Source organism: Rhipicephalus microplus, chromosome 6 (genome assembly GCF_043290135.1).
Source record: "Rhipicephalus microplus isolate Deutch F79 chromosome 6, USDA_Rmic, whole genome shotgun sequence".
NCBI lineage: Eukaryota > Metazoa > Arthropoda > Arachnida > Ixodida > Ixodidae > Rhipicephalus > Rhipicephalus microplus.
Genome location: NC_134705.1, coordinates 183,791,327 through 183,806,383, shown reverse-complemented (window position 1 = coordinate 183,806,383; position 15,057 = coordinate 183,791,327). Strand labels below are relative to the sequence as shown.

The 15,057-nt window shown below is 44.7% G+C and overlaps 2 protein-coding genes across 3 annotated transcripts in view; both read right to left on the bottom strand.

Annotated features, from left to right (window-relative positions):
• LOC142765726 (uncharacterized) overlaps nt 1-3,273 on the bottom strand; it is a 66,352-nt gene extending 63,079 nt beyond the window's left edge. For both annotated transcript variants that reach the window (XR_012884373.1, XM_075867230.1), the window contains exons 1-2: nt 3,187-3,273; nt 1,543-1,680 (exon numbers count right to left, since the gene is read on the bottom strand). Coding sequence is in view for 1 of the 2 variants with exons in the window: in XM_075867230.1 (XP_075723345.1) it covers nt 1,543-1,680; nt 3,187 (139 nt within the window). In the remaining variant the exon portion in view is untranslated. The remainder of the gene's footprint in view (nt 1-1,542; nt 1,681-3,186) is intronic.
• A 1,262-nt stretch (nt 3,274-4,535) lies between these two features.
• Nucleotides 4,536-15,057, bottom strand: part of LOC142766105 (uncharacterized) — a 29,997-nt gene continuing 19,475 nt past the window's right edge. Inside the window, exons 5-9 of the mRNA XM_075867948.1 lie at nt 13,543-13,686; nt 8,976-9,092; nt 7,751-7,822; nt 5,549-5,893; nt 4,536-4,633 (exon numbers count right to left, since the gene is read on the bottom strand). Coding sequence (XP_075724063.1) covers nt 4,536-4,633; nt 5,549-5,893; nt 7,751-7,822; nt 8,976-9,092; nt 13,543-13,686 — 776 coding nt within the window. The remainder of the gene's footprint in view (nt 4,634-5,548; nt 5,894-7,750; nt 7,823-8,975; nt 9,093-13,542; nt 13,687-15,057) is intronic.

The window sequence follows — 15,057 nt, the reverse complement described above, 5'->3', positions numbered from 1 at the left end:
AGCCCTCGTTCAGTGCGCCTTTACGTTGACTGAAGTGTCCATTCGACGCCGTTGTTCTCTGTCCCACTGAGCTTTCTTCTTTACCATTAAAGTTACACCTATAATTTCCTTTTCCATTGCTCGCTGCATCGTTCCCCATCTAATTTGAACTATCCTCTTAAGCCTCCAGGTTCTATTCCCTATAGCTAAGCATGGGTGAGATGTCACCGAAGCAGTGTAGAATCGAATTTAAGTCCACCCTTTCTGTAAACTAGAACACAAAGAAAACCGAGGAACACTGGTAGCCAATAGCGATGAGAAGTCGCAAAACAACGAACTTCAAAGGAACCGGTGCACGCACAAGAGAACTTGGCTTCGTCAAGGCGATTGCAACTCCGCTTGCAAATACTGATGAAGACAAGTCGAATCACGTAAGTTCGGAAAATTTCGGTATTCTATATCAGCATCTAGCGCACAGCGAAAGACAAGGCCCTCGTGACAACCGATGAAGACAGGCACTAACTTCCGACGAGACTGTTGTTGGAAGAAAACTTTCAACAGTCTAGCGCCTGTCTTCAATTTCAATTTTAATTTTCATTTATTTTTCATAAGAATGGAAGACCCGAGCAAAGGCAATTCCCACTTGACGAAGTTCCCGGCCCCCTGTTCAAGGCATGCAGCAAGGAGCGCTTGCTTTCATACTATTTCATAATACACGTACATACGAATAGTGTATACAATATCTCAGCAAGCACAGAGAATATCCACGTAAAAGTTACGACAATTTGCTGTAATCGGTACATACACCGAGAAATCAAATAAATGCAGCTGTAGGTTTTGAACAAGACAAAACAATTCGGTTGTCACTCGTTGTTCGTCTTGTGTTGTAGCCTAGATATTGAAAGAGAAGACCAGCCGCTTCGTCGAAACTCGAAAAGACAGGTTGCCGGTTCATTACACGCAGCCGCGCAAGAAGACAACTACCGCGCGAGAAAAAGACACAAACACAGCACCAACTTTCGGCTAAAAGACATGTTGCCTGTCGGACGACTTGTTCCCCCTTGAAGACACGCGCGTTCTGAGGCGTAGATCATGAGGGGGTCAGAAAGGTCCTGGTCGCCCTGGAGATCAGGCTAGAGGGGACACTCCTTGCAAGTGTCCCTCCCTGATATTTCTCTTTCAAACTTCACATATCTGAATGGCTTGACAGTTAACTAAAAGCTAAAGGTTAATGAATGTTTTGTTTTGTTCTTTGTTGGGATTACCAGTGTCCAGTACCCCTCGGCTGTGTGAGACTATTGAAGTAGCAACGGCCACCCGATCAGTTTCAGAAAATATTCAACAGAACAATGCAAATACGTGAGTCGGGAACTTTTATACGTTTTTCAAACTGATTTCAAGGAACGACTTTAAGTTTTACGTAAGTGAAAATTGAATCTACAACATTTACGAAAACGAAATGGCCGCCATGGCAAGCTGTATGTCCGCCTTTGGGATTTTGCTGGATTTACGCCCTCCTTGGGTGTCCTTAAATTCAAAGAAATGAAGGAGAACAGTACTTACAGGCCATGGGGGCGACAAAGCTCTTCTTGGCGAAGTCGAACTCGGCGTGTGTGTAGATAACGTGCGTGCAATACTCATGCGGATATCGCAGCTCCTCCACGGCCAGCGACGACACAGTGCACAGTAGAGGGTGCGACACTAGCAAAAATGCCAAAACATCGTGGTATTACAAAAAACTTTTTGACAGTTATTACAGTGTAAATGACTACTTTGATAATCACCGTTCCACTGATTACAATATAAATGATTGCATTGATAATAACCGTTAAACTGACGTTAGGCCGCAATGTACGCAACGATTCTGGCGACAATGAACATGGTACTTCAACTCCTTTCTGAGCACCTGATTAACTTCTAATGTTAACGGCAAATAATTAGATGTCTGTTTGGTTGAGATAAGGAGAACGTAAGACAACACAAACGTTTACTTTTGTTGGTGAAAAGAATTATTAGTACAAATTATGTTGCTCTGAAGACTATACGTTTGGGAACCCCTTCTAGGCTGAGCGACGTCTCACCGTTTCTTAGACCAAAAATAAATTGAACACCGTGAAAATATAATTACAATAGTCAACGTAACAGTTGTACAAGGAGCACCATAAAACAATGACAGAAGAAGGAACAAAAAACCCGATGAGCGCTATTCCATCTTGTGTTGTCGCTTCGTCCGAACAACAGCAAGCTCATTCTAATGTTAGGTTATATCATGTGCAACAACAAAAGATCTGTAATACTGCCAATAAGGCTCCAATTTTCACCGGCTCTAAAGCCGCGATCCAACGCACATCATGTCGTGTTGATAGAACGAATGTCAGTGCCATTGCGTGACTCCAACGCTTCAATTTCGCGGCAAAAGGAGGGCAGTGGTGCACAAGTCTGCCGTTTGGTGCCGCCACTTGCCGAGCTCTTTTGTTGCAATCACTTCGCCGCAGTGTTTGAGTGCATTGTGGTGAAGCCTAAAAATGCGAACATGGTCGTGATGGCGAAGGTGAAGGAAATGCCACTTGCTTTGTCTTCTCTCTCCCTCTCGTTCACCCCCACTACTTATTGAATATTTATTACAATTACATAAAGAGTCCATGACAATATAAAAGGAAGTTGTTGAATTTATTGCGCAATACTAAAGCTAATGAAATTACAAGTTAACAAAATGTTGTATCTTGAATACACTTCGAAAGTTTGTGTAAATTCGTAAGTAAATTTGTAAACAGTGTGTGTGTGTGTGTGTGTGTGTGTGTGTGTGTGTGTGTGTGTGTGTGTGTGTGTGTGTGTGTGTGTGTGTGCGTGTGTGTGTGTGTGCGTGCGTGCGTGCGTGCGTGCGTGTGTGTCTGCGTGCGTGCGTGCGTGCGTGTGGGTGTGGGTGTGTGCGTGTGTGTGTGTGTGTGTGTGTGTGTGTGTGTGTGTGTGTGTGTGTGTGTGTGTGTGTGTGTGTGTGTGTGTGTGTGTGTGTGTGTGTGTGTGTGTGTGCGTGTGTGTGCGTGTGCGTGCGTGCGTGCGTGCGTGTGTGTGCGTGTGCGTGTGTGTGTGTGTGTGTGTCAATGAGGAAAAATGCTAGGTGGCGCCTAATTTTTCATATCACATATTACCAAATAGTAAAACTGCCAGTACTAATAATTTAGTTTCAATCGTGCACTGGGCACTCACTTTCAGGAAGCCTCTTGATTCCCACCGTGGGCTCAGCCGTCGCGCTCTTCGTCGCCGTCACCGCCGTCGGTGGGGGCGTCGGCTTTTGCTTCTCTGCAACAGCGCAGGTAGCCAGATAATGGTGCTTGAAGTACTTTGTTGCTTGGCAAGTGTGTTCATGTTCACGTACAAGTCACAGCAATACAAATATTTCGCGCGACGAAATAGCGAGGGACGGGATCAAGGGGATCATGAACATTCGACTGTTTAGTCCTTATATTCTGCTTCACAATTTATACAGGCACAGACATGCACAGCAAGCTAGGCACATATCGAGCGCAATTCACCGTAATCCCAACCTCTGATCTAAGAGCTTGCTCTCTGCCTGCGAGAGAGACACGTATCACTTATACATAAGGAACCTCGTCCTTTCGTATGGAATGTCTCCTACATTTCTCGAACCGTGGTGTCGATGCTTCCGCCGATAATATGAATCTTATTCAGGCACGCCCCACACTTTTAAGAATAGCAGTGCGTCGGCAAATGAGCCCCATCCTTTAGCGACCTTTTTAGCGAAAGCACGTCTTCTTGGTGCTTTCTGGCGTTTTCTCTGTGCGGCGCTTCTCTTCACGTGCCTTGCGCTTCCAGAGGCCCTGCAACACTTGTTCAAGTAGCCATGGAATGAATGGAGTGCAGGAGCTATTTGCCTCACGAATTGACCACCAGCAAAAAATTTTAGGATTCTTCCAGAACGAGTGAAGTTACAAATGGTGTCGGACGCTGAAATCCCTTCCGCTCTTCTCTCGTCCCAACGAAAGCGATGGGAGTTAAGCAGGAAGGGATGGAACGGGGGAAGAGAGTACATCGCGCGCGCCTCTTGACCTTGAGCATTCTCTCTCTCTCTCTCTCTCTCTTTATTCTTTTTTTTTCTAACCCGCGACTTCTCAGTGCTATCACGCGTGCACGCACTGAGAGGTCGCGGCCTCCCACGGCGGTCCAAGTAACTCCAAAGCGCGCCATGTTCAAATCAACCAATGACGTAATATTAGCGCCTATGACGCATTGATTTTTGAGTGTATAGCGTCAGTTGTTGTAAGAATAGAAACCAATTTTCAGCTGACCTTGATAATTTGTTCCAGACAACGTGCTGAGCTATAATATTTGGCTCGCGCGTCCTAGGGAGCCTCGACTACCGATTGGCAGCGTTTTCTGACTATGCTCAAAAACTATTGCAGGGCCCTTTTAATAAAAGCAGGTCACATCTACATCGCGAAAGTCAAAAAATTGACACTCTCGACTGACGTTCCCCGCGGTATATGTTAGATGCTTTTATTGTATGGCGCCTGCGTTTAGAGCAAGCATACGTAAACTCAACCCCAGTTGTCACCTGTCGGCACGGCCAGCAGAGGGGATGCGGCTCTGGTTAGCTCACAGCTGATGGTGAGCGAGCACTGGTGAAGAGCTTGCGCTAAGCAGTGGCGGGACGCTATCAGGGTCGTTACTTACTCCTGACCAGCAGCCCAACACCAAAATGGCCGCTCTCTACAGTGCGTAAAGGAATTTGGGAGGGGATGAATTTCGCAATCACGGTACAGGGATGTTCGTAGATGTTGGGTAGTTTTTACGATAGGTAATTACTGTTAATATTTTTATTGTAGTTATTTACTGATAATATTTCTGTTTGCACGTAAGAGTTATATCTTATCACTTATTGTAATTTTATTGTAGCTATGGAGCAGAAACCTGGAGACTTGCAAAGAGGGTTCAGCTTAAATTGACGACGACGCAGTGAGCAACGGAAAGAAAAATGGTAGGTGTAACCTTAAGAGACGAGAAGAGAGCAGAGTGGATTAGGGAACAAACGGGGGTTAAGGATATATTTGAAATCAAGAAGAGGAAATGGACATGGGCAGGGCATGTAGCGCGTAGACAAGATAATCGCTGGTCATTAAGGGTAACTAACTGGATTCCCGGAGAAGGCAAGCGGGTTAGGGGGAGACAGAAGGTTAGGTGGGCAGATGAGATTAAGAAGTTTACGGGTATACATTGGCTGCAGCAAGCACAGGACAGAGTTGACTGGCGGAACACGGGAGAGGCCTTTGTCCTGCAGTGGACGTAGTTAAGCTGATGATGATGATGACGATGATTTATTGTAATGTACCGCATGGCATGTTTTCTTTTTGTATTTTTTTATTTCTGCGGTCAGTAGCAATGCAGTTATTTCCTGGGTGATATTGTTTCCAGGGGGCCAGTCAAGCTGCAAAATGCAGCTTTATTTTCCTTCACGCCAAACTGTTGTGCTACCTGCCACGCGGTTGAATGATCTCAAACTATGCCACCGCCATCTGTCAACTCGTGAAAGCTACGCTTCAAAGTGTCTCACCTGTCTTGACATGGGCCCTGGGTGATTTCGAGCGCGTCTCGAGAACACCGATTCCCCGAGTCGTTTCAACGACTGTGCGTGGTGTGGGCCTTCGTTCTTCCTCCGTGGGCTGCTCTTTCACGGCGGGCTGCTTTAGGGCTGGCTTTTCCCCGGAAGGTTGGTCAGTCACAGGTTCTTCCTCCGCGGGTTCTGGTTCCTCGTTGGGCCGTTCCTCCTTGGTTTCTTCGGGCGCTTCCTCTTCGGCTGGTTCCTCTCCTTTTGCGGCGGGGCGCACCGCACCGTTCCGGGGAAGTTTTTGCGTGGGAGTAGAGGGAGGAGGAGGAGACGGACGCCCTTTTGTGGAGCCTGCACGCATACACGTTACTATCAAGGCCTGACAACACGTGCACGCGTTGCAGCACGTCAACGCGTTGGTTTTTAACGCGGCGTTTTCCCCTCTCCCAATGGAAAGAGAAGGCGCACGGCAACGCTAAGATGCGCGTCCTCTCTCTCTCTCTCTCTCTCATTAAAAGGACACTAAAGCCAACTATTAGGTCGACGTTGATTGTTGAAATGTTAGTACAGAAACCTCGTAGTGTCACTTTTTTTGCCAAGGAAGGGCCTATTTTGAAATAGAATCACGTTTTAGTGCTCCGCATCGGGTTAGCGCACTTCAAATTACCCGCCTCAAGAAGCAGACCGACCGGACCGTCTCACGTCACTGTTGCCGTGCACAACGTTGTACGGCTTTACTGCGCTAGTAGTAGCAGAACGAAAGCAGCCGGAGTCACAACGGCCTCGATCAATTTCCCGCCATTGGCTTTGAGATTGCAGATGCTTTTGTTTCAACTGCGTCCCGCTAGTTGGCACCACCTGTGTCGTGTAACCATGCGAAAATTACATTTTTGAACCACTCGTGCCATTCCCCAGTAACGGCCAGCGGTTCTTTTTTCATGAATTAAACAGAAACGAACAAGCATCATTTTATTGTGGGTGTTGATGCACGGAAGGTTCTTTATTGAGTGCAGTTAGATCGATTACTAGTGATTAATTGTATGCGGTCCATCTGATGTCATCGGTATCATTCTGAAAATGTCCTACTGTAATGCTTGTGTTCTTGTGTATTTACCTTAATTCCTCTGTAAGTAGGGCACTGTTGTTGATAATATTGTCGTTTTAGATCTTGTCATACATTGAGCTTTCACTCTGACGTAAATTGTTATTTGACTTTAGTGTCCCTCTTAAGGACGCGGCGTCGCGTCCAAAAGTCGCGCGCTGACGCACTTCAACGAGTACGTGTGGTCCGACCTTTACAAGCACGTTGGTCAATTCTGAAGCTCTAGCGTAGTTGTGCTGCGCGAAGTCTATAGAAGATTGACAAAAGGAACAAGTCAACTGCGTGCTAAGGAGCTACATCATTGCACCGTAGTGGCGTAGAGCAAAATGCCGAGTAATACTTGAGCTATACGCTAAGCCTAGGGGCAACACAGAGAATAAAGGGTACTAAGAATGACATGCAGTGCCTTAAAAAGTTGAGAAGAACAAACAGTGTTGCTAAACTTGACGTTTCGGCAAGTGGAACTGTCTTGCGGCCACTTTAGAGCGTTTGCCGGCCTGACTTTTGTTTGTAAAGTACCGTAGACTTTCGGTACGACACAAAGTGATACGATAGAGTACATTACGTGTTGAATGCCATCGTGTATGTACGATGGAGTAGACTTTTAAAGATAACACTCGAACGTGCACTTTCCGTATTGCCCGCTCCCTATCTGCAAGGCGGTGCGGGAACATAGTTCGTGCACGGCCCTTGTCTGTCAAAAGGAGTCGGAACTGTCACCCACCTACAGTGTTGTGCTAATCTAATGTGTGTTGTGTCCAAGTGTCTTCCTTTTTTACTTAAATTTTTTTTTCGCGCTCTCAGTTAGGATAATTTGAGTCACTGTACTTTTGCAAGAGAGCGAAATCCGGACACGTCCGGCACGCAAGTGTTCTATTCAATAGCATGCCCGTCTGTAGTTGTACCGTGTTCTGAGATACGAACGAATGACTATGACTTTTAAAATTATAGGTTTCTGTAAGCCTTACTAAGCGCTTCCTTTTCTTCTTTTTGTATGAGAACACCATAAAGAAATAGCACGTTCTTCGAATAACGTTCTCGAAAAAGCAGTTAAGCACTTGAATGAGGAGGCTTATACCGATGTAAGGACGGGTAAGTACGCTCACCTTGGTTGCGTCGGCGTTTGGTCTTGACTGCGCTGCTTCTTGTCGTAGTCCGGCGACGGGTGGTGGGGGTCACTGCGAAAGATGAGCATTGCGGTGTAATCCAGGTAAGTCGTCGCCGACAAGCATAGCGCGCGCAAGGTTTAGGATTAGGGCGAGCGAAGTTTCACCGCAACCCCTTCCTTCCTCCATCCCCTGAATCGGTTGATTCCAAGCATAAAACGAAGTTTACAATGGATGGAACAAAAATTTGCGTGGCTTGCACAGGAGGCGTGAGCCCAAGAAACAGCGGAACTGATCGTATGCTCCGCGTTATTGGTGCCAAGGCTGAATCAAGTGCAGAACTGGGCATTCTTTCTCGTTACTTTTCTCTTCCTTTCTTTTTCTGATCTCCCTGTTTTTTCGTTTGCTTTTTTAATTTGAGGCGCTTTTTTTTTTTAAAATGGACCAAAGGCAAAACCGAATCCAGCTCAAACGAAACTGTATTGGCCCTTACATACTATCAATTTTCCTCGGTAACATTAACAATGCAAATCTAGTTATTATTTTATTATTGATGCTTTAGGGGAGAGGTGAACAGTATGTATGCGCCGATAGAGCCTTAATTGAGCTTTGATATTGATATGTGGGGTTTTAACGTCCCAAAACCACCACATGATTATGAAAGACGCCGTAGCGGAGGGGCTCCGGACATTTCGACCACCTGGGGTTCTTTATTGTGCACCGAAATTTGAGGACACGGGCCTACAGCATTTCTGCCTCCATCGAAAATGCAGCCGCCGCAGCCGGGATTCGATTCCACGACCTGCGGGTCAGCAGCCGAATTCCTTGTAGCCACTAGATCACCACGTCGGAGCCGCCTTCATTGAGCTAGTTTTGGTTGCGCATTTGGTACATTTCGAAAAAAAGCTCATTTATTTTTTTGAATTCCTTTCTTTATATCACTTTCTTTATAGTTTGCTTCCTCTGTTTCTAGCATTTTTGTTCTTTTCTCCCTCTCTTTCTTTCTCTCTCATTGGTTCTCCCACTACATGCATCTTTCTCTTTCTGCATTTCTTTCCCCTATTCCCTATTTTTCATACGACAGGACGCAGTTGCTACCACCGATAGATGGCGCTCCGTGCGTTTGCGGTGCTTGGATGGCAAGCGCGCAACTCTTCCAACTAAGGGTACACCCTGTAAAGTCAATTTAGTGTTCTAAAAATCCTAAACATGAAACGGTATTCACCTTCAGCCGTCGTGGTGACCGCCTCACCCTCTTCGCTGTCAAGAGGTGGCACAGTTTCTTCAGACGTGACGAGCTGAGGCGGTGAAGTCTTTGGCGGTGGCTTCTTGGACAGCGGCTCTGCGATGTTGCGTGCGTTAGGTAGCAACAGCAGTCATTCTCGTGCCACAAAAGCTCTCTTACAAATTAAGAAAGCAATTCATATTGTCTCCAAGGCAGTTCCGGCTGGTAATTTTGCGACCGAATTCGATGGCACAATATCAAAGCGAAACAGTTATCTCGTATCTGCACTAACACACATGGAGAAAAACGAGGCTCACAGAATACACGAAAAAAAAAGCATTTTACTTTTTTGTATCCATCATGTCTGTCAACGTATGTGACTCTCTTTAAAGAGAGACGTTAACTCTCTTTTGGACAAACATTAGTCGCAATACTCTCTTGAGTGATGATTGATTGATTGATTGATTGATTGATTGATTGATTGATTGATTGATTGATTGATTGATTGATTGATTGATTGATTGATTGATTGATTGATTGATTGATTGATTGATTGATTGATTGATTGATTGATTGATTGATTGATTGATTGATCTAGCGAGTGAGTTTTTTTACTGAGCTGTGTCAGTGACAGCGAATAGGCTCACTTTTAAGCAAATGCAAGAAATGAAATACTAAAGCCACCCAACACAGTGGTCTAAAGACTAAGGCACTCGGCTGCTGACCCGCCAGTCACGGGATCGAATCTTGGCCGCGTCAGCCACATTTTCGATGTAGGCGAAAATGCTGTAGACCCGTGTGCTTAGATTTAGGTGCGCATTAAAGAGCCCCAGGTGGTTGAAAGTTCCAGAGCCCTCCACTACAGTGTCTCTCATAATCATATTGTAGTTTTGGACCGTTAAACTTAAATAGTTATTAAAGCATCCTTACTTTTGTTCGCTCGCCTTGTCTGTGTTCTTTGGACCTTTGCTGCAACCCAGAACAAACTAGAAACAAAAACTTGAGACATCCAATAAAAGTTTGACCTTGTCAATACTTTTCCTAGCAGCACTGCAACACAGCCACATAACCCGAGCAAAACTTGCGTAAAGTCGTTTTGGTTTCTTGATGCATGGTTAGCAATATGTTCAGCAATGGCGCTTGTAAGTCGGAAGGTTAGCGAACGGCCCTCTGACCAACACACTTACTTGTCCTGACCTGTGTCTGCTCATCAGGCTAGCCCCACTGGAGTATATGCCTAACTGGGCTGGTTGATAGCTGATTAATGTGGAAAGACACAGCGCTGGGCACTTGACGGTGAAATAACGACATAGGCGCTGAACTATCAACTACTGGTTTACTCCTGAGATATGCAATAATGGCTACGAGAGATTGCGCACTCGCTTAAAAGGTATGTGTCTTGTCACTTAGCCCAGTGCTGTAAATCATGTGGCTTTCGACCAATAATCATTTCATTTCATTTCATTTATTTATACTGTTAGCCCAGAAGTGGGCCGTTACAGGGTGGAAGTAGAAACAATTATTTGCAAAAAAGAAGTACCGTACAGGTCTCGAGATAATTTCTCGGTATTATTGTGACCAGCAACTCGAAGTTATACATAACATATATAAATGGAACACACATGCGATGCAATACATACGCGCAGAACAGCACATGACGCATTTGAGGCGGCACTTTTGCACCGCGCTGAAGATTTGAAAGACAACTACTGCAGAATCATGCAACCAACAAAAAGTACACACACACGCCAAAAAAAAAACATATGTCACTGTTGTTCGGAAAATAAACGTTTTAGATTCTGTTCAAATGATGTAAGCGAGGAACAACCAATTATAGACTCTGGCAGCATATTCCAATCTTCAATAGCACGTGGAAAGTAACTGAACTTAAAGCAATCGTTACGTGGGACTAGGGGTGGTATATACATATTATGGCGATGTCTGGAGTGTTCTTGTGTGTTGACCTGGAAGTAATCTGAATAGTTTAGTTTAAAATGATTATGAATTAACTGGAAGAGGAATTTCAGACGCTCAATCCTCGTCCTAAGTTCAGGACTATCCAGTCCAGCTTTTTTACAGAGTTCAGTAGGAGAATGATGTCGGCGATATTTATTAAAAATAAATCTCGCACCAAGTCGCTGTATTTTTGTTATTTTATTGCAGTTTGTCTTTGTGTAAGGGTCCCAGACAATTTTAGAATATTCGATAATAGGTCTGACAAGAGTTTTGTAAGCAAGACACTTATATCAGATGGGGCGGTATAAAGGTTACGTCTAAGGCTATACAATGCCTTGGTAGCCCTGGAGCATACATTATCAATATGAGTGTTCCACCGGAGGTCGGGCGTGAACCATAACCCAAGATATTTATAGTTTTGTACACGCTTGAGGAAAGCATTGCCAATCTGGTAGTTGTAATCTAGAGGTGCTTTCTTTCTAGTTATAGTCATAAAGACTCGAGCGAAGCATTATCTTGGAAAACACACGGAGAGCACTGAACACGTTATATTAGTGAAGCTTACCATATCTATGGACAAGGAAGTGCTTGCGTCACTGTGCCGTCGATTTTCCTGCACAACTGTGAAATCAGTTACTTGTCGAAAACGTGACAGCCTGTTCAGCTGGCGCATATTACATGATGACTTCTTGTTTGTCTCCACTCAGGTACTGTGCTTTTGTTGATCTGATCAAAACTTCGGCGCATATTCCATATACCAGCAATAAACCAGTGGTTCATAGTTCAGCGATCTTTTCTGTTGTTCATTCACCGTACCGTATCAAGGGTTGTTTGTTCCCGTCTCAGGCGAGTTCACTAATAGGCCATAAAACGTTATTCCGACAAAGTTTCTAAATGACCCATTAAATAAATACTTTTAGTCAACTTCAATGTAGCCACGTCTTGTGACTCAGAATACACAAAAGATTTTTCGAGTCAGCTTTGATGCAGTGCAATCGTGTCCAGCAAAACAACATGCCCAAAGCTGTTTTTAAGTTAGCTTCGCTGCAGCACAAATGTGTTTTGCAACATAACACGTTCGAAAACAGTTGGAGTAAGCTGCACCGCACTGCAGTCTTGTCTTGCAAAACAACATGCCCAAAGGTTTTTTAGTTAGTTTCACCGCAATGTGCTTGTGTTTTGCAGCATGACAAAGCTTTCTAAATGATCCTTTAAATATATACTCTTAGTCAACTTCAATGCAGCCACGTCTTGTGACTCACGATACACAAAGCAATCTTTAGTCATCTTTCATGCAGTACATTCGTGTCTTGCAAAACAGCGTGCCCAAAACTGTTTTAAGTTAGCTTCTTTGCAGCACACATGTGCTTTGCAACATAACACGTTTAAAAATAGAGCAAGCTGCACCGCATTGCAGTCTTGTCTTGCAAAACAACATGCCCAAAGTTGTTTTTCAGTTAGTTTCACCGCAATGTGGTCATGTTTTGCAGCATGACGAAACTTTCTAAATAATCCTCTTAATAAATACTTTTAGTCAACTTCAATGCAGCACGTCTTGTGACTCAGAATACACAAAGCAATTTTCGAGTCAGCTTTGACGCAGTCCACTTGTGCCTTGTAAAACAACATGCCCAAACTGTTTTTTAAGGTAGCTTCACTGCAGCACATTTGTGTTTTGCAACATAACACGTTCCAAAATAGAGTTAGCCGCACCACAATATAGTCATGTCTTGCAAAATAACATACCCAAAGTTGTTGTTGAGTTGGTTACACCGCAATATAGTCGCGTTTTGCAACATGACACAGCTTTTTTTTTTTTTTTGCCTCACCGCAATACAGCAGCGCACCACGAAGTAGCACACAGAGTGCTCTGGTCGAGCGAATTCGAATGAAGGAGGGAGCAGCAGCAGACGTCGTTAGGAAAAGAACAACGGCCACATCTTCAACGCCATATTGATGCACTGACGTCAATGAAAATCAGGGATAGATACTGAATGCCTGTCAAGGCAGTGACCTGTGTTCAGCAAGTGCGTTGGAGGTGGCGAGTCTTTTTTTAGCTACACCGTTTTAGAGCTGCTCGATAAGCCGCTAGACGTGGTCCGTTTTGGCTACGTTAGGATACGCCAGGATACGTTAGAATAAATTAAGATTCATTCGAGTACGGACTCGCTTGCTGGATTCCGTGCCGACCGGTTGTGCCCTCGCGATCTCCGACGTCAGCGTAGCTCTGGCCGACTGGGCTCGCCCTACGTCATCTCCTGACGCCGACGACCATCGACGACAGTGTAGCTCTGACCGACTGGACTTTGCTCTACGCCATCTACTGACGCCGACAAGAGCTCTCGCAAGTGGTGCCCCGTCCTCGGACCCCTGTGACCGTGTTTCCATCTTTCCTATATTTCCTATACCCTCGATATGGCGTCGCTTTCACTCTCTGGCATACTGTTTCTCTCTATCCCTACACCTTTATTCCTATCCTTTTAATCCCTCCTCACCCCCATCCCTTCTGAGCTACTGTTGAGGTGTCGCTCGCTGAAGCAGACAGTTACGGGGCTCACTTTTCCCTTCCTTTCTCTCTCAGAACCACTTGGTAATTCAGTCAAGTACTCACGTGGCTTCGTCTTTCGTCGCCCTTCGGCCTTGTTTTCTACCGAGTCGTCCACACCGAGATGCGACGGTTGGTCGTGGTCGTGGTCTTGCGACATCGAACCGCTCGTCTCTTGGACGGCGCTCGGAATCACCGCGGGTGGGGCAGCTGCATTTGCGCTCAAAATTAAACGGGTTCCATGTTCAGCGATCCAAGACATTCACTCGTGCGGCAAAGCCGATCCCAGGGGGAAGCGCTGGGCGCAACGCTACGGGGAGCGTTCTTCAAAAAAAAAGTATTACTCAGCTATTCTTGACTTTTCGCTAACTGCACTTCAGGCACTTAATTCTGACAACGTCCTTATTCTGTACAACGCGATTGGTTTTAATTGGCTGACTGATTTTTTTTTTCGTGAGACACTTTTGTGTATCCATTGAATATGTAGGGGTGATTTTTGAAAAGCCAATTGTAGTGCAACAATAAATTATTCGCTAATCGCACTTTAGTGACATGTACAGTAAGACAACTTGTCTACGGATTTGCAATTTCGTGGGATTACGCTGGGCGACTTTTTTTTTCCTGAAGAGCTTTCTCAAATTGGTAGTGCGGGAAAGCAGCAAGGTAGGGGTAAAAGAATCACCTGTCGATAAATCGATGAGAAAGTGGACGTTGATCATGGTAAAACCTCAGCAAAAGTCTGCAGATGTGATTTACATTATTATGTACAGCATCAAGGGCTGTACGCCACGTGGTGTAATGAGCGGTTAGCTCAGAGCGATGTCCCAAACTGCTGGGTATGAACATGATTTATCAGTACCCCAGAACTACTAGTGGACCCACTTTCGAATCACGAAACGCCATACAGCAAATTTCGGCAGCGAATGTTTTTTTATAACTGGTGCCCCAGAAAATAATCACGTCCGCGAACTGCAAAATATTATTTTGTTTTAATCCGAAAGGCTCTAAACATGCATGTAATGTTTCCTCCAGCAACGCTGAGAATTGATAGCGATGCCGCCAGCCTTTATCGCGATTTGTGAAAGTTCTTATCGTTCTGCCTTCGCAGGAGTTCCTGTAACTATATATATATGCTGCTCTACTTGGCGCATACAGCTTGGAGCGGCAGTTCGAAAAGCGTCACGAATATATATATATATATATATATATATATATATATATATATATATATATATATATATATATATATATATATATATATATATATATATATATATATATATATATGGACTCCCTACAAGCAGGAATTTACTCAGTATACGTAAGGGCGCACCGGCTCTACGCAGTTCGTTATCCAGTACCTGACTGAGAGTGCATGCTCACTTTTTTTCCCTTTGTTTCGAGCTTTTCCACAATTCTGGGAAATAGGAACCTGCATACGGCGTTATACACCTTCCCCGTATTTGAAAGGTAATAATGAAGAGACACATGCACGAGCCCCACATTATCTGTATCTGTGATATTTTATGTTTAGATAGGTTTCACAACATGAAGAAAACTCGCACGCGTCTAGAAACTACA